At 38.4% G+C, this 22,735-nt stretch overlaps 2 protein-coding genes across 6 annotated transcripts in view; one reads left to right on the forward strand and one right to left on the reverse strand.

The window, feature by feature from the left end:
• Positions 1-481: 481 nt before the first annotated feature.
• On the forward strand, positions 482-11,143 carry LOC113477142 (lanosterol 14-alpha demethylase). The gene is made up of 9 exons (XM_026843297.1): positions 482-580; positions 1,587-1,763; positions 5,326-5,452; positions 6,525-6,699; positions 6,888-7,007; positions 7,451-7,646; positions 8,240-8,335; positions 9,236-9,404; positions 10,082-11,143. The coding sequence occupies exons 2-9, from the start codon at positions 1,611-1,613 to the stop codon at positions 10,258-10,260; spliced, it is 1,215 nt and encodes a 404-aa protein (XP_026699098.1). The 5' UTR covers positions 482-580; positions 1,587-1,610; the 3' UTR covers positions 10,261-11,143.
• A 21-nt stretch (positions 11,144-11,164) lies between these two features.
• Positions 11,165-22,735, reverse strand: part of AKAP9 (A-kinase anchoring protein 9) — a 90,233-nt gene continuing 78,662 nt past the window's right edge. For all 5 annotated transcript variants that reach the window (XM_026843293.1, XM_026843294.1, XM_026843295.1 and 2 more), the window contains 11 exons: positions 22,238-22,388; positions 20,694-21,362; positions 18,776-18,978; positions 17,812-17,920; positions 16,794-16,976; positions 16,032-16,232; positions 15,408-15,640; positions 14,339-14,424; positions 13,483-13,558; positions 12,106-12,245; positions 11,165-11,434 (listed from right to left, as the gene is read on the reverse strand). In XM_026843293.1, the coding sequence (XP_026699094.1) occupies positions 11,391-11,434; positions 12,106-12,245; positions 13,483-13,558; positions 14,339-14,424; positions 15,408-15,640; positions 16,032-16,232; positions 16,794-16,976; positions 17,812-17,920; positions 18,776-18,978; positions 20,694-21,362; positions 22,238-22,388 (2,095 nt within the window). In that variant the 3' untranslated portion in view covers positions 11,165-11,390. The remainder of the gene's footprint in view (positions 11,435-12,105; positions 12,246-13,482; positions 13,559-14,338; positions 14,425-15,407; positions 15,641-16,031; positions 16,233-16,793; positions 16,977-17,811; positions 17,921-18,775; positions 18,979-20,693; positions 21,363-22,237; positions 22,389-22,735) is intronic.

The raw sequence follows: 22,735 nt of genomic DNA on the forward strand, positions 1-22,735 counted from the left end.
GAAAACGTGCACGTTTGCACTTCCCCGCCAGAGAGAAGCTGTTAGCCGGGAATTCTCTTGCTGGTTGTAACCGCTGCCCGGTGTCGCGTCGTCTGTGCAGTTTAGAAGGCAGCACCCACGTCCGTGGGGATGGAGCTCGTTGCTAGACCGAGGCTGATGCTTTTGGGGAACTGTTTTAAGAAATCGGCAACCCTGTTTTGTTTCCGGCTGCCGCCTTTCTGCTTGCAGCATCTTTGTGCTTTGCTTTCAGAGGCAGGTTAGCAAGAATCTTAATCGTATTCATTTTATTTTAAACTCTGTTGAGTGACTCACTCTTACTTTGTTTAAAAAGATAATCACCTATCCAAAGCTGGCCTTTTCACAAAAGGGTTTTAACACAACAGGTATAAAGCCTTCTCCGTGCTTGTTTTTTATGTGAATAGATGTGATTTTATTACTCTCCGAAGAAAATTAAATAACTATTTTTCTCTTTCTTCCTCAGAAATACCCACCTTATATTTCATCAAGCATCCCTTTCCTTGGACATGCAATTGCATTTGGAAAAAGCCCCATTGAGTTTTTGGAAAATGCTTATGACAAGGTATGTTTTCCCACATGGCTGGCTGAGCGTGTGCTAAAATATTCTTGTGTATCTGATAAGCTCTCTATCTGGAGCTTCCTTAAAATCAGTTAATTCTCATTTACCACCTTGAATATGGAATGGAGTGTGCACAGTAGGCCCTGGTTTCTTCAGAACTTTTTATGTACATTGTTAGAGAAATAGTGTTTTCTGAGATACCTCTTGTGATTAAGATTTAAAAAATATGTCTGTGTATTTTGGTTAGCTGAATCACAAGTTAATGAAAAAGCCATTTTTATGATGTTATTTCTTGCCTTAACTGGGAACTTTTAATCTCACTTTACTAAAATCTATGACCAGGCTGAAATGTAGCTGACCGCTTCTGTAGGCAAGTTGATGAATTTTAATTGTTAATTTCCAATGTTAAAATGACCGGTGTATAAAGTCTCAGTGTGTTTTCTATTATAACAGCCCAAAAGAAATAGCACTAAGGCAGTAGAGCTTTAATTCCAATGAAGTAAGATTTACTGGTTTGTTTCACATTGTCTAAAACTTTCTAGAGTCATAAGCCTAAATGTTAGCTTGGTTAGCTTAGAGAATGCCAAATTTAGTATGAAGATCTGCTGGAGATGACTTTTAAACTTTAAAATTTTACTTGGTCTTACTTGCACATGCGTAACTCCGAATCCAGAATTTTTTGAGACAGTGTTTGTAGGTAACTGGAGGCTGTATGTGCTGTAATCTCCCCGCTAGTTTTCATAGTGTAACTGATCTTTTATTTACAGTTTTTAAACTAAATTGGTTTTAAAACGTGCAAGATCATGTGTTTATTATAATGTTAGATATATCTAGTAAGTATATGGAGAACAGAATTTGAATGTGGTTTCAAATATTTATATCTTTATTAAATCTCTAGATACTTCTTAGGAGAGTGATTTAGGAAGCCTGTACATAAAGACAGACAGACTTAATGATTTATGGTCGTATTTAAAATAAATTGCTTTGTTTTGTTTTTTTTCTCTCTTAGTATGGACCTGTGTTCAGTTTCACTATGGCTGGCAAGACATTCACATACTTACTGGGTAGTGATGCTGCTGCTCTACTCTTCAATAGTAAAAATGAAGATCTGAATGCAGAGGATGTATACTCTCGGTTAACTACACCAGTTTTTGGCAAGGGAGTTGCTTATGATGTCCCTAATATGGTATGTATTTTCAATATCAGATGAGTATAAAATTTGCATAATTTAAATCCTGAGTAGGCAGCCCTGAGCTCTTGGCTCTGTATGATGGAGTTGAGTGTTCATACGCAATTCTGGCATATTGCAGGTAAATTGTCTCAGTTGGAAAATCAAGACTGAATATGTTTAAGTTGCTTTATTTACCACCTGGCCATTTGTCAGTCTGGATGCTTTTTTATGTTCTCAAAACCATCGAATCCCATCATAGAGGAAAAACTAATAAGTGAGTCTCCTTCCTTCCCTTATAGCATGCTGCTGATGGCGGTTTACTTTTCCCTTGCAAGCAACTTTAGGTCTTCCTTCTGAGAGAGCTTTTAGATAGATAACTTTTCATTTATGCCATGTCAGATCTAGATCCAGGAGTATTAATTTGGTGATCTGCACCACAAGGTTTGTCTTGCTTAGACAAAAATCAGTCTGTGTATGTTTGCAGAATACAGCCTGCATGGGTCTGGAAGCACAGTAGCTGTGTCATGTGGCAGTGTTTCTTTGCTAAGCATTGGCTGCTTTCTTGTCTCTGTGTGTTGTGTCATGACAGACTCTTAAACTGCAGAAGCCAACTTTTCCATGGATAGACTTGCTCTGCTGGGACTCTCTAGTCAGCGTATGCTGACACTGACAGCCTGTTGTACAACAGAGTAGTCAGGTGGCAGAAGCAGCATTGTGATATACTTTATTTTTGGATTTCCAGCTTTGGCTTAATCTTTTTGTATAGATGCCAATCATCTGACTTCTAATAGTTTCTGTGGCCATAAAGACCTTTCCTCCTTAGCATACCTCTTCATTCTCCCTTGCCAAAGGTTTTTGCAGTAATTGTTGCCCTCTTTATTACGTGGCTTAGGGGCAGTAATTACTAGTTTCTTTTCCTCCACACTGCCATTTTGCAGTGACCCACAGAGTATGTATGTTGTTCTTACCCCATTCTTTTGGAAATCTCATATACAACTGACTACTAACAACTCACCACTTCATAAGTAAGTAAAGGAGAACTTTGTCTCCTGCTTTATCAGGAAGTGTTATATTGTGGATAGTGTCACAAAGTTTGGGGGGAGAAATGTTTGGGTGGTGTGTTTTTTACACTTGACAGATTTGTATAGCTTCTCCCATCCCTTTGTGAATGAAACCAGCAGGACTGCAGCCTGGATAACAAGTAGGAGGTTCTTTCTTTTGTCCTAGACACTTCTTCCACAAGTGTGGTCGGTCTTGCAGACTTGTTTCTATCAGTTCTGACAGTTGGAGGTCTTCCTCACAGAGTTGAGGATGGAGTTGGGGGAACTGCTGGAGTGACGAGGGTACATGATTCTCTGCAGTACATCTTTTGTGTTCTTCTCTGGTATATACTAGTTTCAGAGAAGCGTCTGTGAACCAGACACAGACTGCTGAGTTGGCCACATTTTCACTGTGGTGGTAGTGTTGTTGAGAATCTGACTGTCGTGGGATGTCTGCTTGAAACTGAAAGGTGCTAGTGTGTCTCTTTAATTCTGTGGAAGTTCATCCACTTGTTATAGCTGTCTTCTGCTTACACACAGTGCAGTTCATGGATGGATTTGAATGTCTCTTCATTCAAGAGCTAGTTCTTTGATGAGATCTAATCTCATCCTTCAGGCATTTTATAGAACTTTCTATAAGCTCTATGGAAATGGGCATTTCTTACTATTATGTTCTTCAGGCATATAGGGATGATTAAGGCCTATCTCACCGGTCCATGGTATACTGCTTTTTTCCTGAAATAAGGTCTTTTTCTAGAATTACCCAGTTTTCTTCCCTAGAGTGTATTTGAGTTCTGTTTTAGCCAAGAGATTAATCTTTTCATATTACTCAGACTTGGGTGTCTGTCTACTTCATGCACACCTTTGATACTAGAAGGACTTACTCCTTTTTATCTCTGCAGATTCAGGTTCCTCAGAAAAACACCTGGGCTACATTTTTCCACAGCTAGGAGGTGCAAGGGTTTTGTTACTGGCATGCATGGATTATTTCTAGTTGGGTGTTTCCCTGTATGAAGCTAGTGAAGTAGCATGTCTGGTTGTGGCCAGAACACCTTCTGTTAGAGGTGAGCTGGTGTTTTTTGCACAGTGCTACCACCACAATTTTATTTCAGACATCTACTGGAAAGGCATTTAGAGAACTGTTCAAACTTTATTTGGTGTTCTACCATTGATGGATCATCCAAGAACTTTTTATTGAGGCTCCCTTCTCTGCTCAAGATTCTAAATCTCTATGCCATAGTCCTGCAGTGACTTTCAGTCACGTGTTTTAAGAAGAGCCAGTCCTGACAGTCGACTACTGGTTAGAATGTACCTGATGTCTATTTAAAATGAAGAGGTTACTTATTTACCAGTAATTCTGGTAATTTTTTGTTAAGTGTCCATAGTCTATGTATCAGCTCATATCCGCTCTGTCCCCTCCCTCCAAGCCTCCTGCAGATAGTTTTGCATTGAGAGGAGCTGAAATGGCAGAGGACATGTTCACTCCTGTGTGCCATTCCTGTCTCCATCAAGCTGAAGATGGAGATGGGCTGGCATGCTGCAAGGGAAAATGTGCTTGTGTGTTTGCTCTGTGGCATGTGTACCCTCTGACAGACTGCTGGAGTCTCCACTGCATTCTGAAAACAGAAGATTATAGGAACTAATCTTTCTTCTTAAGCCTCTTGTTCTGTGAGTAACTTTAATCCATGCAGAGCACTTGGTAGAAAGACAGTTTCTGGGGTACTGCTTATGGTAGAGTGCAGATCTATAGGATAGATGCCCTAATTCTTAATTAGGGCTTAAAAACTCATTGAATAATTTTTTGCGTAGATGTCCTGTCAATCCGCTGAATGGTTCCCATCTAATAATGGGCTTTTTACTAGTAAGTTTGTTAGCTGTGAGTCTATATAAAGAAAAAGAGGAAGAGGTGAGAAGGACGTGAAGTTCACCATTTTCCTAAGAAGTATTATGGTTCCAGCTCCTGTGTCTGACTACCTGGGCAGTGAGATCAGAGGGCCTTGTAAAAGAAAGGTGCATCTCTAGACCAGAGGTAAGGTTTTGCTGCATGAGAGAAGACAGATGCTCTGGAGGAGAGAAAGCAAGGAGGCCACATAACAAGGAACGCAGACCGAATCCAGACTTTGCAAGGACAGGTCTGGTTATGTTTGTGATTATGTATCTAAAATTCATTCCATATTTCAATCTTGAATGTTTCTTGTATCTTCAGGGATAAAGTTTAACAAAGATATTAAAATTACTTTCTGTTTTGGTACTGTAAAAGAGAGAATTGCAGCTCCCTCAAGCTAGTATTTTACTTGGATGTTGCTAAACTTTTGCCTGAAAAACAAAGGTGAAAAAGATAACATTATTTGAGTATCTGTTGTACCCTACGATCCTAGTAATATTTACTTCTGTATGTTCTTATAGTACAAATGATAATAAGTTGTTAGTTAGGTTATTTGATGTGATTAATGTATATTGTGATAATATCAATTAATATTGATTGATACATTGTAAGATGCTTGTACTGATTTCTTTTTCTGTATTGGTTCCTCTAGGTGTTTTTGGAACAGAAGAAGATGCTCAAAACTGGGCTAAATATTGCCCAGTTTAAACAGCATGTATCTGTGATTGAAGAAGAAACAAAGGAGTATTTCAAAGCATGGGGAGAGAGTGGAGAAAAAAGTAAGCAAGATCAGATAAATTTTTCCTCAGATTTTCTGGGAAGGAATTCAGGCCAATGCAGTATGTTTTTGTTAATTATTTACTGCAGTATTAAAGAGATTAAAAATGACCTAGGTAAAACTGTACTGAGTATCAAAAGAAACATGAGAAATACAGATTTTGTTTAATCAAATGTAAGGCTATTGGAGAATAAAGCTGCTCAGAAAATCACTGACAGGAGTAAAGAACTATCTTACTTTGGTTGCTTAGTCGGCTGAGAGTGTTACTGTTGCCTGGCTGGACCACGTTCATTTGGCACAGTATGAGTCATCTCAGCGTAACCACCTTAGTCCTGAGGAAGAGATACTGCTCTGACTTCCCAGAGCCTGTCAGAGATCTTAGCTCAGGGATCTTCTGCACTGCAGATCAGTATCCTTGATGCTGATACGCTTATGTTAGTGATCAAAATGGAATTCTTATTTCCCAGCTAGCCAGCTAGATATAGCCCACTGTTACTGTTGCAAGCCCACAGTGGCATAACAGTGTCAGAAATATTTATTTAAATTTATATACTTATATTTAAATATATATCTAATTTATATTACTTATTCAGATATACTTATTTTACAAGTATATAATTATATGAGTTAATATATACTTTTATGCTTAATTGTATAAATATTATTTTTAAAATAATACAGTGAGCAGCAAAACTACTTTCTTATGGATTGGGATTTCAAGGTTAAGTTTTTGTATGACGACTTCTGTATTTATTAAGGATTGAGATTGTTCTGCAATGGCTTACTTTGGAAGGATTACTAGCTCTCCTAGAAAATTTTCTAGAAAAAATACTTGAGAAAAAAGTTGTTGAAATCAGTGATCTAATTAAAAAGTTGTTTGAAGAGAGACCTGAAAGACACACATAAATTTAAAATGAGATACTTCATTCTCCTAGTAAAACAATCTAAAACTCTATTTAAAATTGTTCTGTGTCCAGTTACTTGTCTATTCTACAAAATCAAGAATAATCTGTAAAAGATAACGTCTCACCTGAAATGCATCTTCAGTAACGTTTTTAAAAATCTTCCCTCAGACCTATTTGAAGCCCTTTCAGAACTTATCATTTTGACAGCAAGTCATTGCTTACATGGGAAAGAAATAAGAAGCCTACTGAATGAGAAGGTGGCTCAACTGTATGCTGATTTGGATGGGGGTTTTACTCATGCTGCCTGGCTTCTGCCAGGTTGGCTACCTCTGCCGAGCTTCAGGTACCAGAAATAACAGATGAAGCAACTTAAGTATTTTATCTAAATGTCTCTGTTGTGTGGTTTGTTTTTTTTTTTTCCCCTCCATATTTCTTGTTTGTAAGCTATTCTAGACAACCCAGTAAATATCCTCATAAGCATTTTATGTGTTACTTTGTATGAGTTGCTAACAGAAGTGTTTTGAATCGCAGACGTCGAGATCGAGCGCACAAAGAAATAAAGAGTATTTTCTATAAGGTTATCCAGAAACGTCGAAAGTCTGAGGAAAAGGAGGATGACATGCTCCAAACTCTACTTGATGCTTCATACAAGTAAGCCAAGGGTTTGAAGGCTTGTCATTTAGAGATGTTTTACTTTAGCTTTCAGCTCTTCAGTTAGAACTATCTACCAAAAATAAATATTCCCTCATGTTTTGAACTGATTTTGTTGCCAGCAATTGGTCCTAGCTATATTCTTAGAAACAGCTTAAAAACTTTACTTGCAAATAGTTATTCAGATTTCTGAGATTTTTATCAGTGGTCACGATGTTGCTTCCTTTCTCTTTGCTGGCTGTTCAGTAATAATTTACCTGAAGACTCTTAAGGAGTCTCTCTCCCTCTGTTCTCCCTTCTCCCTACCCCTAGATCTTCTGCTGCTCCATTTAGGGTAGGCAACAAAAGAGAAGGAGAAAGAAGTACATTAGAAGAAACTGTAAATGCTACTCTACGTGGAAACCTGATCAAATGAAGCTTTAACTTAACACCCTTCAACCTAGGGATGGCCGTCCGCTGACAGATGATGAAATTGCTGGAATGCTGATTGGGTTGCTGCTAGCGGGGCAGCACACATCCTCCACTACTAGTGCCTGGCTTGGCTTCTTCATAGCCAGAGACAAATCAATACAGGAACAGTGCTATGCAGAACAGAGAGCAGTTTGTGGGGATGACTTGCCACCATTAACTTATGACCAGGTTTGTATGTTACATTATTCCTGCTGGGTAATTGTACACTTTTTAGATGCTTATTTAAAAAAAAAAAAAAACAACAAACAAATGTGAAATACAGTCATGTGCTTTGTGTTAGAATGATCATCTGGTACAATCACTGTGATAATGCTGTTTGCCAATATATCCCCTCCAGCTCCTCCTCTCCAAGTAAATTTTCATTTTGCTACTTTTTTTTTTAATCAGTATTGATAAAGGAATTACAGTTCCTACAATGTCTATTTAAGAAATGATAGTTCTGTAGAGGAAGAAGATCCTCATATGCCCACTGAGGAAAAGGGATGCAGTGTGACCTTGTTCTTTAATTAGGCATTAAGAAACACTCATGAGACAGATCAGTAAGAAACTACTTGTATTTGATTGCACTGGTCAGAGCTTTTTTCCTTCTTCACTGAATCAAATGGAAATAATTTATCAGGGTAGCTAATGAAGTACATGTAAATATGAGCCGCTTACTCTGACTTTTTTAAAATTTGTTTTTAAATGGTATAAAACACCCTTTTGTTTGTGTTGAATAAACTTTGCTATATTTTGATAGATCATTTTCTCTGCATTTTCAGCTCAAGGATCTCAGTCTGCTGGATCGCTGTCTAAAAGAAACTTTAAGGCTTAGACCTCCTATAATGACCATGATGAGAATGGCCAAAACTCCCCAGGTGAGTACACTTGTTGGAGCCAACTTCACTTCAGTAGAACAGCGCTGGAAAAGGCCAGGTTGGGGGTGTCCCAGTTGGCAGAAGGAAAACCTGAAAGGAGCAGTGTTTGCTGGCAGGGATGAAAGCTGATAGCAGCCTGGGTTGTATCAGCGGGAGTGTAGCTGGTGTTGACTGCGGAAAGCAATTAATACCTTGAATTTGGTAGTTGTTACCTTCCTCTGGAATTATTTGTGTCCAATTTTGGACCCCTCTGGCCCCCAGCAATCAAGATGTTGATGCAGTGAAGGAAGCACAGGTCACAAAGATACCTGGTCAGGGGTTGAACCACTTGTCCTGTGAGGAGAGGCTGAGGAAACAGGGTTTGTTCAGCCTGGGGAAGGGAAGGCTCCCAGAGGACCTAGTAACAGCCACGTGCAGTCTTATTCAGCAAAACTGATCCTTTCTTTTTAGTTTTTATTTAAAGATACTTCCTGTTTGCCAGGTGTTTTTAACAGCTATCTTGGAAAAACTTGGCTTGCACTTAATACAGTATAAACTAGGTAAATCTGAAAGAAAACTTACTGTTTGTCCAAATAAAAGCAAGTCAAATGTCAATTTTTTAAAATGAATGTCCCTCCCATGACAAATGCTTTCAACAAAATTTAAGTTCATTCATTCTTTTTTGAAAACATTTGCTGTAAAATTGCCAGCCTTGTTAAAACAGCGGAAAGGTTCCTGCAATTACTTGGAACACTGTGTTCTGTACAAATAAAACAAGTATTAGGCTGCAATAATTTTAAATACCTTAGCTAAAATCTCTTTTTGAAATTCAAGTCTCATGATAGAGCATGTCAGGTAACACTTCAAAAAGAAAAATGGAGAAATTTTGTGATGCATGGGGTTTTGTCTCTTCTCTTGTAGACTGTTGCTGGATATAACATTCCCCCTGGCCATCAGGTCTGCGTATCTCCCACTGTTAACCACAGACTCAGGGACTCCTGGAAGGATGCTCTGGACTTCAAGCCTGACCGGTATCTCCAAGATAACCCAGCAGCTGGAGAGAAATTTGCGTATGTTCCCTTTGGCGCTGGTGAGTAAGAAAAGGTGGTACCTTCCTGAGTGACTGTGTACTGGAGCGGCTCATGCTGGTAGTCTCGTACATCACCTCCCCATGTTGTAGCCCCTGAGGATATATTTTTTTTCTTTTCTATTCCTGCCTGAAAGTTTCCTTACTGTGAAAGTGCTGTTGAAACACTGAGATCAATAGTTTTGCATTAGCAAGAGCTGTATGTATCACTCGGAGGTAGCAATCAAACCCAATCTTTAAGTTAGTATGTGTGGTATTTGACTTTTCAAGTCTTCAAGTCAAGGTAAAAACCTGATAATACAAAGTAAGTTTAAGGCAGAGCAAAAATCTGCATGGAGTCACAACTGCCAAAGCAGTTTGCAAATATCAACACACCAGGACTAGAGTTGATATCTTTTCTTAGTGTTGCAAATGCTTCTTTGATGATACATAAATTAAGGTGGTGTGGTGTTCTCACCAGAAGGCAATCTTATTCAAATTACTTGGTCTGTTTTATGCAGTGACAGCTTATAAAAACAAGACTCTTCTGGAGTTCCATAATGATGTACGTGCAATACTGGAGCCTCATATTGTTTGGACAGTAATTGCTTTTTTCTACATAAAACTTTTAAAGTTAGCTTGTTGTCAAAGGTGATTTAACAACTAAGTATTCTAACTGCTTTTTATGGCTTTCCTTCTAGGCCGTCATCGCTGCATTGGAGAAAACTTTGCTTATGTTCAGATTAAGACTATTTGGTCTACTTTGCTCCGTTTGTATGAATTTGATCTCATTAATGACTATTTTCCAACTATAAATTATACAACAATGATACATACACCTAATAACCCTGTTATCAAATATAAGAGGAGATCACTGTAAATTCTGGAGCTAAAACCTTATTTAAGTTGTGTAAACTAACAGACTTTTGAATAAATGAGTGGCAAATGTTGCACCTACGGTTAGGAAAGCAACAATAATCTACCAAATGAAAAGTTTCTGCATCTGTTTTGTCTGCCCACATAATTTAATGCTGTTGTGTATAATGGCTTGTTCTACAAATTTCTTATTGCCTTTTTAAAAGAAAGTGTCTTTTCTATTCATGTAACACTTTAAAGGTGCATGCCAACTCTTTAAGGTGAAGAAATAAGTAATTTCTATAAACAGAACTCTGCTTTTGAAAAACAATTGAAGATTACTTTTCCCAGGATAATACAGGGTAAGACTTACGTGTACTTTACCTCTGTATCCAATTACAGTACATCGGTCAGGGAACAGGCACCACCGGGCAAAGTACGTGGCGGTGCCCTACCTTTGATATTTGTGATTCTGTTCCAAGTGAACTAGGTATGGTCTTGGCTGATTATTTAAAAAAAGGTTACTGTACATTTGAGTAGTAAGCAGGCTATAAAATGTTCACAGATAAGTCTTTTATGAGAATAAACGATTTAACTGTCTAACTTAAAGCAGTTTCAATTTTTCTAAAAACTTCTGGAAGCAGTGATCTTCATAAGCTTGATATAAGTGTGAAAGTAAAAATACGATGATACAAATAACATTAATTTGGTAAATAACCTGTTTTGTGTATATAAAATTGTCACAAATTAAGTGAAATAGCTGAATGTTGTCCCCCTTTGTACTGACTCGTGTAAGATTGTTAAATGGTGTTTGGTTCAAGAGTGGTGATGACAAATGGCTCACAGGAACGTAGCATTAAATTTATAAACAAAATTCTTGTGGAATTTTTCTGTGTTCAACCCTGTCAATTCTGGGGGGGTGGGTGTTGTTTGTTTTTTCTCATTTTTGGGTTTTTTTTTTTCCTGAACACAAAATGCCTATATACATAAATCCCAGTCTGCATGGGTATGCCAGGATGGAACTGTATACAATCATCTAGCTGTGTCCATATTGGTCCCACAATATACACATTATACAAAAGCACAGAAAGAGCACAGATTTACAGAAGGCATTCCATGAACATCACTGCCAGTGATGGAGATGTTGAAAGGGTATTATCTTCTCATACCCATGTGCAACTGAGTGTATGAAGTCGAAGCTGTAAGAGGGAGAAAGATTTTCATCAAGATTACTTGGAATAATAGATGAGGATTCACCAATGACATGTTACTTAGATAAGTAAAAGTGAAAGATTTTACATCGGAAATCTTTTAAGAACAAAGCTTCCTCAAATGATGGATTTTATGTTGAAGTAAGGCTTTAACACAGTAACTGCAAAAATCAAGTTTGATAAATTATGTCCCATTGATCTGATAATTTTCCTGATGTATTCCTTTTGCACAAACATTACCATCATCTATGAGACAAAAAGGCTGTAAATTCTGTAATCAAAGTGGGAGGAGAAGAAATGCCCCTTGTACTCTTCCTCAGTCTTTTGGGTACATTTTGATCCACCTAGCTTAAAATCTCAATAAGATTCCAACTGAATCCTTGCTGCCTATTTATTAGAGATCAGGGAAAGTTAAAGTGTTAACAATAAACTCAAAATCTGTAATTAAAGCTCACTTGTATGTCTCCCTTCAAAGAATTTTACTATTTCTTTTTTAATGAGCTTTTTGCTACAACTCAGAATAGCCTCTTGTTATGGCTGAAAATGCTTAAAATCACAGATGTTTGTTATATATCTCGGAGAACCAGCACACACTTTCTAAGTTGGAACCGTGCCTTGTGCTACCCAGGAGTCACGGGGAGGACTGCCTGAGCCCTTACCTGACTGCACACTGCCAAGTCGCCTTTGTAGTGCCTCCAGCCGATTTATGTAATCTGTTAAAGCTCTTTCAGGATCATAGTTCTGCAGTTGAGAACAGGCAAAAGAGACTGGGTTTAAATCAGCATGTGTACCGTGGAACCTAGGGGCAGAACAACACAGATGTTTCCAAAAGGCAGAATTTCAAGTAAAACAAAAGCTATCATCAGACACAGCAAAATACTGTAAGTAGGGATACCTTACTGACTGCATGTCTCTTAACTTACCCATGTGGTAACCAGCACATTACACCCATTTAACCTCCCTGCCATTTATTGTCCAAGCCATTATAATGCCTCCCCCAGAGAAACCACTTTTCCCAGTTGCTTCTTCTTTCTACTGCACTTGATTTGTTGCTGCATTTCTTTGAGACAAAGACTGACCAGCAAATTCCTACTGAGACTGCAACAGAAGCCGTGGTAGATTCAAGTTTGCTTTTCTATTAAGAAGCTTGTGTGAATAAGTACACAGCCATCTTTACAGGATTCTGACTCTTCGTTACACTCTGTAAGTAAAAGTCAAGAGTGGCTAAAATAAACATTTTTTCCATGTAAATTCTTACGGTTGCCACAAACTAAGATTACAAATGGTGAGGCTGTTTATATAAAAATGAAAAAACAAAATGGCTAGAATCTGATATTTGGTAAAGATCTGAGCTCACAACTCCATATAAACTCATCAAAGGCTGATGGTGCTCATAAAAACACTGTCTTTGATGAAAAATAACGTGATTTCACTGGCATCTGATTCACTAATACCTCTGGTACCACTGCTTACTACGGCCAACCGAAATGGTTTAAACAAGATCAAGCAGCAGAGCTACCAAGCAGCTTCCACCCATGTTCTGGCCACGAGGCCACAGTAATTCCTTGCAATCCACAATAACCAGATGACCCTTCCCAGCCACAGTGAGTGGCCCTGCTTTTCCCTTCCTTCGGCTGAGGGCACCTGAGGCAGCCCCTCTCCACACCACACTGCTGCCAACCACCAAAGGTGGACAGGTTCACTTGGCTGCAAAGTCTAGACTCTACAGATGGAGATAACGGTAGCTCCGTCCAGCGATCCACCACCAATTCCAAGAACATGACATAAATCAGACAGCAAGTCTGCAAGCTTTGGCCTTGATCGGGTGATGAGTAAACACACACTGAAGGCCTGAGATATGATTTGTTAGATGTCCTTACAAGAAAAAGTTAGAAAGATATTATGGCATTAAAGATTACAAACCTTAGCAGTAAGCACTGATGCATTCATTTAGGTAAACAAGTGTTCTGACAAAGAATAATAATCTAAAATAAAATGTACTTATGTTGAAAGTTCTAGGAGACTCAATGTCTGACCTGGATCTGTAGGAATGCCTTTGTTCTCCATAAAGATCCATGCCACCAGAGAATGAATCAGGCCGTAATTCATTACCTAGAAATAGAAAAAGCAATGTCTTGAAAATTAAAAGAAGTAACACTTTTTGCACTTTACAGGGAATCTCATATGTGAGTTTTCTGTTCACCTATCACAAAAACAGCATTTAACAAGTGTAGACCACTTTCAGACTGTTTCAGAGAAAACCAGAGGTGAAATCCTGGCCTCGCCGATGTTAATGAAAACACTCTCACAGACTGAGCAGGACAGAAATGCAGACCTAGATAGCCAGGAATTAATAAAGAAGCTTCTATTCTCCTTAAGCTCCTACCAAAAAGCAAACAAAAAACCAGTTTTTCCAAACTTTAAGCTATACCAAAAGAATGACAGGCTTTTGTTCTGAGAAAAAAGCCAGGGAGGGCTGGTCAATAGGCTCTGTTGTCACTGTAGGATCCTGTGGTTGCTACGATTCCTCCGTTCATCCCTTTCCTCAGCATCCCCTCTCCGAGCCGGGGGATGCAGATCTCTTACATGATGCATCTAAAATTGTTTTTACAAACACACTCCATAGGGAAAGTTGCCATTTTTTTAAAAATCCCACCCACAATGGAGTAAAACAAGATTGAAGAGAAAGCAAATAGATTAGTGTCTGTGCTGAGCATGGCAACTCCCCAAAACCCGAGAAATAGGTTAATCCAAGCAATTATAGCAAAAGGAAGTGGGAACAACACCCCATTCATTCCACATGAGGAAAATTCAAGTTAAAAACCATCTCCATTAAGCAGTGATGTGACTTGTGAACAGTATTCTTTCAATCATTACTGGACTATACTTTACCTGTGTTCTGGCTAAAGACATCCCTATTGATACTTAATATACCAGAACCTGTAACTCTGTGCCATCGACGAACCAGGAACTTCATTCTGTATTTCAAATAGAAAAAACAAACAAACAAACAAACTTCAGGATAAATGAAATAGTCTGTGAAAAATAATCTGTTTGTTGTACTCTAGCAGGCATAAGAACTTCTTGGACACCAAGTAAAGTTAATGGATGGGCACCTAGAACCTGAAGATCAAGTAGAAAACATCCTTATACACATCCCTAAGAAAACCATCTTTTGTTCAAATCTGCTTTAACCTTCACCTCTGCAATTCCAGTGATTCCAAAGGTGCTGCGTAAGTCCAAGTGGACAGCAGATGGCTCAAGCACCTAAGCAACAGTGCATCAGCATTTTAAAATCATACTAAATATACTTTCTGCACTGTTGCATCCCCAAAACTGTAACCACAGTGCTATGTGTAAAAGTCTCACTTAGAACAGGTACATGAATAGTTCCTTCATTTTATACTACACACAAGGCTCAGATCAATAGCAAACAGAAGCCCTTGGGGGTTCAAACCTTTCTGAAGGTTTGCTAGCAACATGGCAGTACTATGCAGCAATAACCTTCACTTACTCTTCCTCATCTATTCCTATTCATCCTCAGTCTCAGACCTATAGTCTTGCAAATTCCAAGAACTACCTAGATGAATAAAATTAGTTCACAGATCTTTTATACTTATGTGTAAGAATTTAACCTTCAAATGAAATTAAGTTGCAGAAAATACCATTGTAAGCAAGTGCATAGCCTAGAACTGCTAATTTTTTCCCTAATGACTTCATCCGTCTTTGATTATCAAATACAGAGCCCTTTTCAACTACAATCAGATTGCTTATTCCTATTACAGATTTTACCTATGCTCTGCTCAACCTGGCACTCTACACAGTTTCTACTATATTCATGACTACCAAAAATTTAAACAGGATGGAACATGAACAGTTCTAGATTCCACTAGAGAGCTAGAAAAGTACGTATTAAACTGCATGGTCATATCTGTTTGAAATCTAACTTCCTCCAGTTTACCTTGAAATTGCAATGGACACTCTGACTGCAGAGCGAAATCTTGTAAAACCCTTTGAATGATGTGTGATGATTTCAAGATCTGTGTAGGAAGGCTGTCCACCCATTCGTGCAATGAGGGCCAGTGTGGCTTCTTCACACTCCTGGAATCCGCCTAGTAACAGCAGCAAATACTTTTTCTGGTATATGAGAGCTTTCCGAAAGCTCTCTGCTCGTAGGTATTTGCCATAAATTTTCTATAAGAAAAAAAAAAAAAGCGCCTCATAAGCTCCAAGGATGATTACAGTTCTAAGACTTTTGATATCAGTGCTCTCAGAGCATTTTTGTGATTATTTCTTGCTATCATGGAGGAGACCGCACCACTGCTCACACTTGTTGAATGTATCTTCATAATCTGAGGATTACCTGAGCAGCAAGAAATAGACCACAAACAAAAGGACAACATAGTTGCTTACATATCATTCCTGGGGAGAAGAATTAAGAGTCAGGTATCCAAGGATGAAAATTTTTAAGCTGAATAAATACCTGTTTACTTAAAATAAGCAGAGGGAACACAATGAAAAATAGGTCCAAATCAAAATTAAAAAACCAGCTGTAGTCAGTATGTGGGCAACAAAGTCTTCCTACCCTTAAAATAGCATTTTCAGAATCTGATCCCAGTTCTCTGAGAAAAGCCTCGCTCCTGAGCTCTGCTCTCAGCTTGGACAGCTCCGCATCAGCTTGTTTCAAAGATTTCTGCAGTGACAGCTTTTCTCTGTTCCAAATTTCCTTCTCAGAGGCAACAAGAGTATCGATATTAACTCCAACATCTGATGAGTGTCTAGAAGACTGAAGACAAGAGAAACTGACTTTGAACCACACAGTTTGGAAAAGCTTGAGCTGTGTCATTCTAGTTATTAGTTTGGTGGAGAACTCATAAAATTAATGAGAAAAACTACCCACTGATTGGATTTGAGGCCACTCCTGCATCCTAACACCTCAGACACAATGAGTTTAGGATATTGATCAGTCTCCTAGAAAAATACAGCTTCTCCCCCCCCCCAAAAAATCTCCCTCACCACATCATTCATACTAGCTTCACGATGGTGAAGCTATTGGGAGCTATTTGCTACTCATCATGGTGATGAGATACAGATCAAAAAGAGAAGCACATGGAATTGAAAAGAAAAGAGCAGTTAACAAAAAGATGATAAGTAAAATCACAATGTTTACAGTGAACAGAGTGTGTTCAGGTATACTGACCACAGGATAAGAATAACTCACACACATTTACTCTGCAGAAGGAAGCCAACAAAGACAGACAGTTTGATCACTCACTTAGGTGACTAGGACAAAGAATGATGCTTTTATGCCTATATATACATTATATCAGCATCACTAAAGACATACATAGTCTCCAGGTTGTCTGTGCTGGTATTTTCTCAGTTCTCCCTCCAGTTTCATAACAGCATTCCTCAAATTATTCTTTTCTTCACTCAGTCTGCTGACAAAGCCCGTTAGCTCAGCATTTTGTTTCAGCAGCCTCTCAGTCAATGAGCTAGATGGAGTCCCTGGTGGTAGCACTAGCTTCAGCTAGAAACAAGAAAGAAAACCAAACACAACTTGTATTAGATCCAAGTTGTCAACTTGAAAATAAATAGCTTATAGTAAAAAACTTTTGTAGGTAATGACAATAACTTCATAATATATAAAGAAAACATGTGTACTTGTAAACTATAGATTAATACGAATTACTCTTCTATGCTTATTCTATATATCACAGCAGAATTTTCACACAAGCTCAACTGTACCAGGTTATAACCATTTGCAAAGATTTTCTACTCTGTTTAGATTTATCTAACTTAGAGAAAAGAAAAGCCTCAAAGCTTTTTTCAAGTCATGTTGAAAACACTTGCCTAAAATGCAGGTAAGATCTAGCCAAGCTCAGTTAAAATCGAATATTACTGAATTCTTTGTAACAGATTACCTCGTTTCGTTTTTTACACAGGTGCACACTACTTCATCTTTGACTGCCTTTCCTTTGGTAAATACAGGGCAGTTTAAGCAAATGTGTCTTATCAACACAATAGAGTAAATATTAAATGTTGAATTTAATATTGGGAAGTCCTGAGCGGAGTTTCTTCAGTTACAGGACAATATCTAGCCACGAGATTCAACAATTTATAACTTAAACTGGAGAAGTTTTAATGTGAAAGTTGAAAATTCACTTTTAGGATCATTAACATTGAAAAAATAAAAGGAAACAGGTTTTTACAATTCACCAACTGCAAATCAGAACACTCACTGAAGCAGATTTTCCTCTATGAAGTATTGACCTGGATAATTACAGACTAGCAACTCTTGCTGGTTTCTGCTCTCAGCTCATCATCCAAACTCTCCCACCAAAGTTACAACATTGCACTCTCACCTCTTCCAGATAGGACAATCCAGGGAGTTTTTTCAGCTCCGAAATAACTTCTTCAATAGCATTTTGTATTGAAATGAAGTCTTGATCATCTGCTGTTTCAAACTGTAATCTGAAACAAAAGTGACAGTTTCAACAGCAGGTGTAGATATGACTGTCCATCGATCTATACACACTGGGACTCCAGCAAATCACTTCAGCATAGTTACTGAAGACATGGCAACATTTTCAAGACTGCTCAGTTGCTCTAAACAAAATTGGCTCGATTTTAGAAAGAACTTGCATAAAGCACTTCCTATTAATTTTGAGAAAAGGATGTTATACATCTAAAAATGTGGTTCTGCCTCCCACAGATTTTCTGAATCTGTGTGACCAAAATCTTAGGATATTTTCAAGATATATTGCATCCCGATTTGCTCAAAATGTTTCAGAATGAATGCTTAATATTAAATCACCATCAGAGCAAAATAAAAACAGATTCAAACCTCCCATGAACCTGGTACCATGCTATTTTTTTTTTCTTAAGTAGATAGTAACCTGAGAAGAATCAAGATCAGTTTCACTTGACCATAAAATATTAATTATTTTCTGGGCAAAGCAAGGGGTATGATCCACAGCAATAATGCCTATATTCGTCCCCTTATACAGTGAATAGCTTATTACTAAATTGTTTTAAAATTATCTATCTACACCATACCCAAATAAATCTTACCACTTTTCAGAGAAAAAAAGAGACAATTTTGCTGTAACTTATAAAAGACCATATTAAACATGTAAGATTTAGAGCAGTACTTGATACTCTGTGATCTTGTCTTACATCAGCACATCTCAAGTAATGGCGTACACTATAAAACTAGAACCACTGCAAAATCAGTTACACCTGCAGTCTCTGAATTATGATTAAAACCCAACATACCAGCTTGCCAGTTGCTATTAACAAAACCGAGTAGCTGAAGACTGGTCTAACCTGCTCGCAGCTTTCCGAGCCAGCTGCTTCAGCTTTGGAGATGCATTTTGCAGCTTCTGTCTGACATTCTCCAGAATTTCAGTAGCAGCAGAGAGATCTCCTCCTGTCAGTGTGGGGTAGGTTGATTCATTTGTCTCAGCTCCTTCCATTTTTTGCTGGAGAACCCAATTTCTTGTTCTGTCATTAGGTGTATCCCAGACAGTCTGTATAGAAATATGTATATATTTATATTTATATTTATATTTATATTATGCATGTTGTTCAGTGTTTTAAAATGGAAACACATGACTCTGGAACACAGCCAGAAATTGAAGAACAATTCTGACACAGAAAAGAGTTTAGTGCGACTACAGTAATGTTGTAGTGTACCACCAAACCATTATTTGTGAATGGTATAGTGTGATGCCTCTCTTGCCTAAGATCTAGTGATCATACAGCTACGGTGTGAATCCTTCAATAAACTCAGCTGGCAGGAAGGCACCAAGCCTTCCTGTTTCTTCTGCCAGCAGCTCCTTTACCAGTTCTGCATGAAATTAGGGCTACGGTGCCCATGTGTTTCAGTGACCAGCTGACAGTCAGAGGAACAGGACTGGAAAAGCCCACCATGGTCACAGAGGTCAGTCCCCAGTCACAGGCAACCATACCACTGATGCTGCCACAGGTGTAACAATGCCCTGAACATGTGCTCCTCACCTTCACTAATACCCCTCTGATACTGGCCATGGAAAAACTGCTAGCCCTCCCAAGGAAACCTGAGTCTACAGCTGTGCCTTTAGATATTTGACCATGGTGTGGTACCAATGACAAAAAGCAGGGTGTTGTCACAGGAAGCAGCAGGTGATTCATTATTTTAAACTCCAGGCAGATCCTGGAAAGTGGATCATACTGTCTGCTGCCGAGGAGGGAAAAAAGCCCCAACACAGCCACTGCCAACCTGATCCAAGAGAAGATTCTCTGTTGACTGCAGTGCTGGCAGTCACCTCTGAGCAGAAGAGCAAGGTCCACAAACTGAGCATGGCAGGAATCAATACACTCAACATCCTGCCTCCAGCTGTGTGTAGTTTCCAATGCTTCAGAAGATTAAAACCAGTAGCTAGCTTAGATGAAGAGAAAAATCCTGGCTCCACAGACAGCTGCCAAAAAGCATGGAACGATGGCATGATGGGCAAAAACATGGTCAGCAAAGAGGCAAGTGTCCTGTCAAGGCTCTCTGGGACTATCCACAAATCAGTCAGCCAGCACCATTTATCTCCTACAGGAAACTTTCTAAAGAGTTTTAAAAGTAATTTCAAAATAATTTTAAAACTTTCTAAACCTTTTATGAGAGAGAAATTTACAGGCAACAGCAGTTCCAACTTTCATTCATCTAAAAACAGGCTAAATTCTTAAATTAATTTTTTACCTTGATTTCTTCCTTCTATTTTGTTTGCTATGTTTGCTAACATATACATATTCATGCATATGTTTATTTGATTACTTACTCATTTAATTACTGAAGTTATTGGGAGATCACTTTTAAATGTTTCAAAGACCACTTGCAGTTTATGAACTAAAGATTAAGAGCACTGACCTGGAGCATTCCTGAGTAGCAATAGCTCATTCCTGCGACTGGGTGCAGGGAATATTCTTCTCCTATACTGAGACACAAAGTGTGTGCATAGATTCAGATGCATTTCTCCTGCTCATGTTCCTCCTTACACTTCTACAGCTTCGTTCTCAGAGGATGTGTGTGAATAGTTTTAGGTAGCAGAACTGGAATGCTTCCCCTTTCCCTTTCTCTGATGCCTGTATTTTGCAATCTGCAGGCTATTTTATAGAGTGAATAAAGGCACAGTGACATACAATGCTAACTGAACAAAAGAATTAAAAGCTGAATTGCAAAGTTCAGTATTACACGTTGCTCTCTGTCCTACTGTACCTCATTTGGATTGTGGCTTGGTGTCCTTTGGGCTTCCCTTCTTCCTTCATTATCCTGCTCTTTCTTCTGTAGTTCTTGGATTATTTCCTGCAACTTCTTTGTTTCATTCCCTAATTTATTAACTTCTTGCTTCTTTTCTCCAAGTTGCCACTGAAGGTCTTCTACTTTGGACTCCAGTTCATGGAGTTTCTTCTGTGCTGTTATGTTAGCATCCTGTTCTGCTTGTAATGTTTTCCTCTGGATCTGCCTTTCTTTTTCCATTTGCTGTCTCACTTGCACAGATTCCAGTTTATACTTCTCCATCTCACTTACTAACTCCACTATACGGTCATGCTTTTCATCCATTTGTTTCTGTAGCTCTTTAAGTAATTCCTCTGATGGATTAGGTGTTCCAGCTTGTCCCTTATCTTCAGCACTTTGAAGCTGAGCACATAGCTCTTTTTCCCTTTCAAGGGCACTGCTTATTTCGAGAGCTCGAACCTTCTCTGATTCAAGAAGCACCTGCAACTCAGAATTACGGCCTCGTTCACGTGACAGCTGGGCAGCACTGAGTGCTTCTTGGGATTCAATTTTCTGTTGCAGATCAGTTGACAGCTGTTTCTCTTGCTCCAAAAGTTTAGTTAACTGTAAGTTCTTTTGCTTTTGATCTTCAAGTGAAAATTTTAAATCCTTCCATAAGAAAACAGAAGAAAAGAACTGATTAAAACCATTTGTGTATACTTCACATTATCTTCTGCAAATTGCAAATATGCTACCTTTACACGTTACTTTTAACAGATTTTGCTATTCACAATTAATGTGACAATACTCTGAATGCTGCAGTTACATCTGATATTACAGGTGTCTATTCTAAAATCAGATCATCTCATAAAAGAGTATTTGTAACATTTACTTTTTAATGAGATACAAACAGCTGTAGTTCTGAAGTTGAAGATAACTAGCTGCTTTACCTTTCTAAAACTGTGGAAGTAGTTTTGAAAGTTAAGATTTCAAGATGTAAATAAATTTGTGCTGTTAAAGTGACTGCTTTTTTGTCTCAATACTTGTACTAGGATACCTGCTCTCTCCCTCACTATATCAGATACTGCAGAGGTACCAAGGAAGCTTTTCTCCTAAAGTAAACTTCCTAGTTTGGTTTTCATGAGGTGAAACTGCTTTTAAAATGGTGACAAACAATATAGCTCCTTAAATAACAAATCCTATCTTTTATGAGTCAGATTGTGGTGGGGGCTAGGTGTAGCCATGTTAGCAGTGTCCTGTCTCCTTGAATATCTGATGGCTATTATACAAATTAGAATCTTTTCATCTTGGCCCTGAAAAGTGCAGCTGTAAAGTTACTATTGATTTCAATAGAATTTGCATCAGGCCCTTTTCTTTCTTTGCCACGCAGCTTCCATACATCATTCTTCAGCTCCAGATGACATAATGCTGCTGTTGAAGACACCCATGGAGCACACATTGAAATGTAAGCTGAGATGAAATGTTAACCAGAAGAATATTTGCGTGTTCCTTGATGTTCCAGGTCATTTAGGATTATGGAATACCTCAAGCTCTTCTCTTCCTCTTTCCTCACTGCGTTCCATTTTAGCTTTTTCCTTTTCCAAAGCCCACTGTAGCTCTCTTGATTTTTTCTGTTCACAGGCCATTGTATCCTTGAGAATATCTAGCTCAGCTGCTTTTTCTTTAACTTCAGTTCTAAAAGAGAAATGGACAACCTTTGTATTAGACGACGGCTCTAATCCTATCACAGCAACATCAGTTACTTCATATTTATTTCATCTTGTGCACTGCTTGTGTAATAGAGTAACAGTGAAAAGCCTATTTAGAAAAACAAGCCTAGCTCAAAAATGAAAAAAAACAGTTGCACAGCTCAAAAATGACAGAGAGTGAGTCCATCCTGCTAACTTTGTAGCTGTCATTTTTTAATTGGTGGCTCAGAGGCAGCTAGTGTTCAACTGAATTCAGTCACTGGCCAAAATCTGAAAAAATGCAGGGGAAATGCATTTTGCTGCCATATGTCTCAAAGGAAAAAAATCGGGGGG

This window comes from Athene cunicularia (assembly GCF_003259725.1).
Source record: "Athene cunicularia isolate RWA chromosome 2 unlocalized genomic scaffold, athCun1 chr2_part1, whole genome shotgun sequence".
NCBI classification, from domain to species: Eukaryota; Metazoa; Chordata; class Aves; order Strigiformes; family Strigidae; genus Athene; species Athene cunicularia.

Excerpts from the sequence above, each read along its gene's own strand:
- LOC113477142 (XM_026843297.1), top strand. The coding sequence starts at position 1,611 with ATGGCTGGCAAGACATTCACATACTTACTGGGTAGTGATGCTGCTGCT. Across the intron at positions 5,453-6,524 it reads GGGAGAGAGTGGAGAAAAAA|ACCTATTTGAAGCCCTTTCA; the intron begins GTAAGCAAGATC and ends ATCTTCCCTCAG. Across the intron at positions 7,008-7,450 it reads CTACTTGATGCTTCATACAA|GGATGGCCGTCCGCTGACAG; the intron begins GTAAGCCAAGGG and ends CCTTCAACCTAG.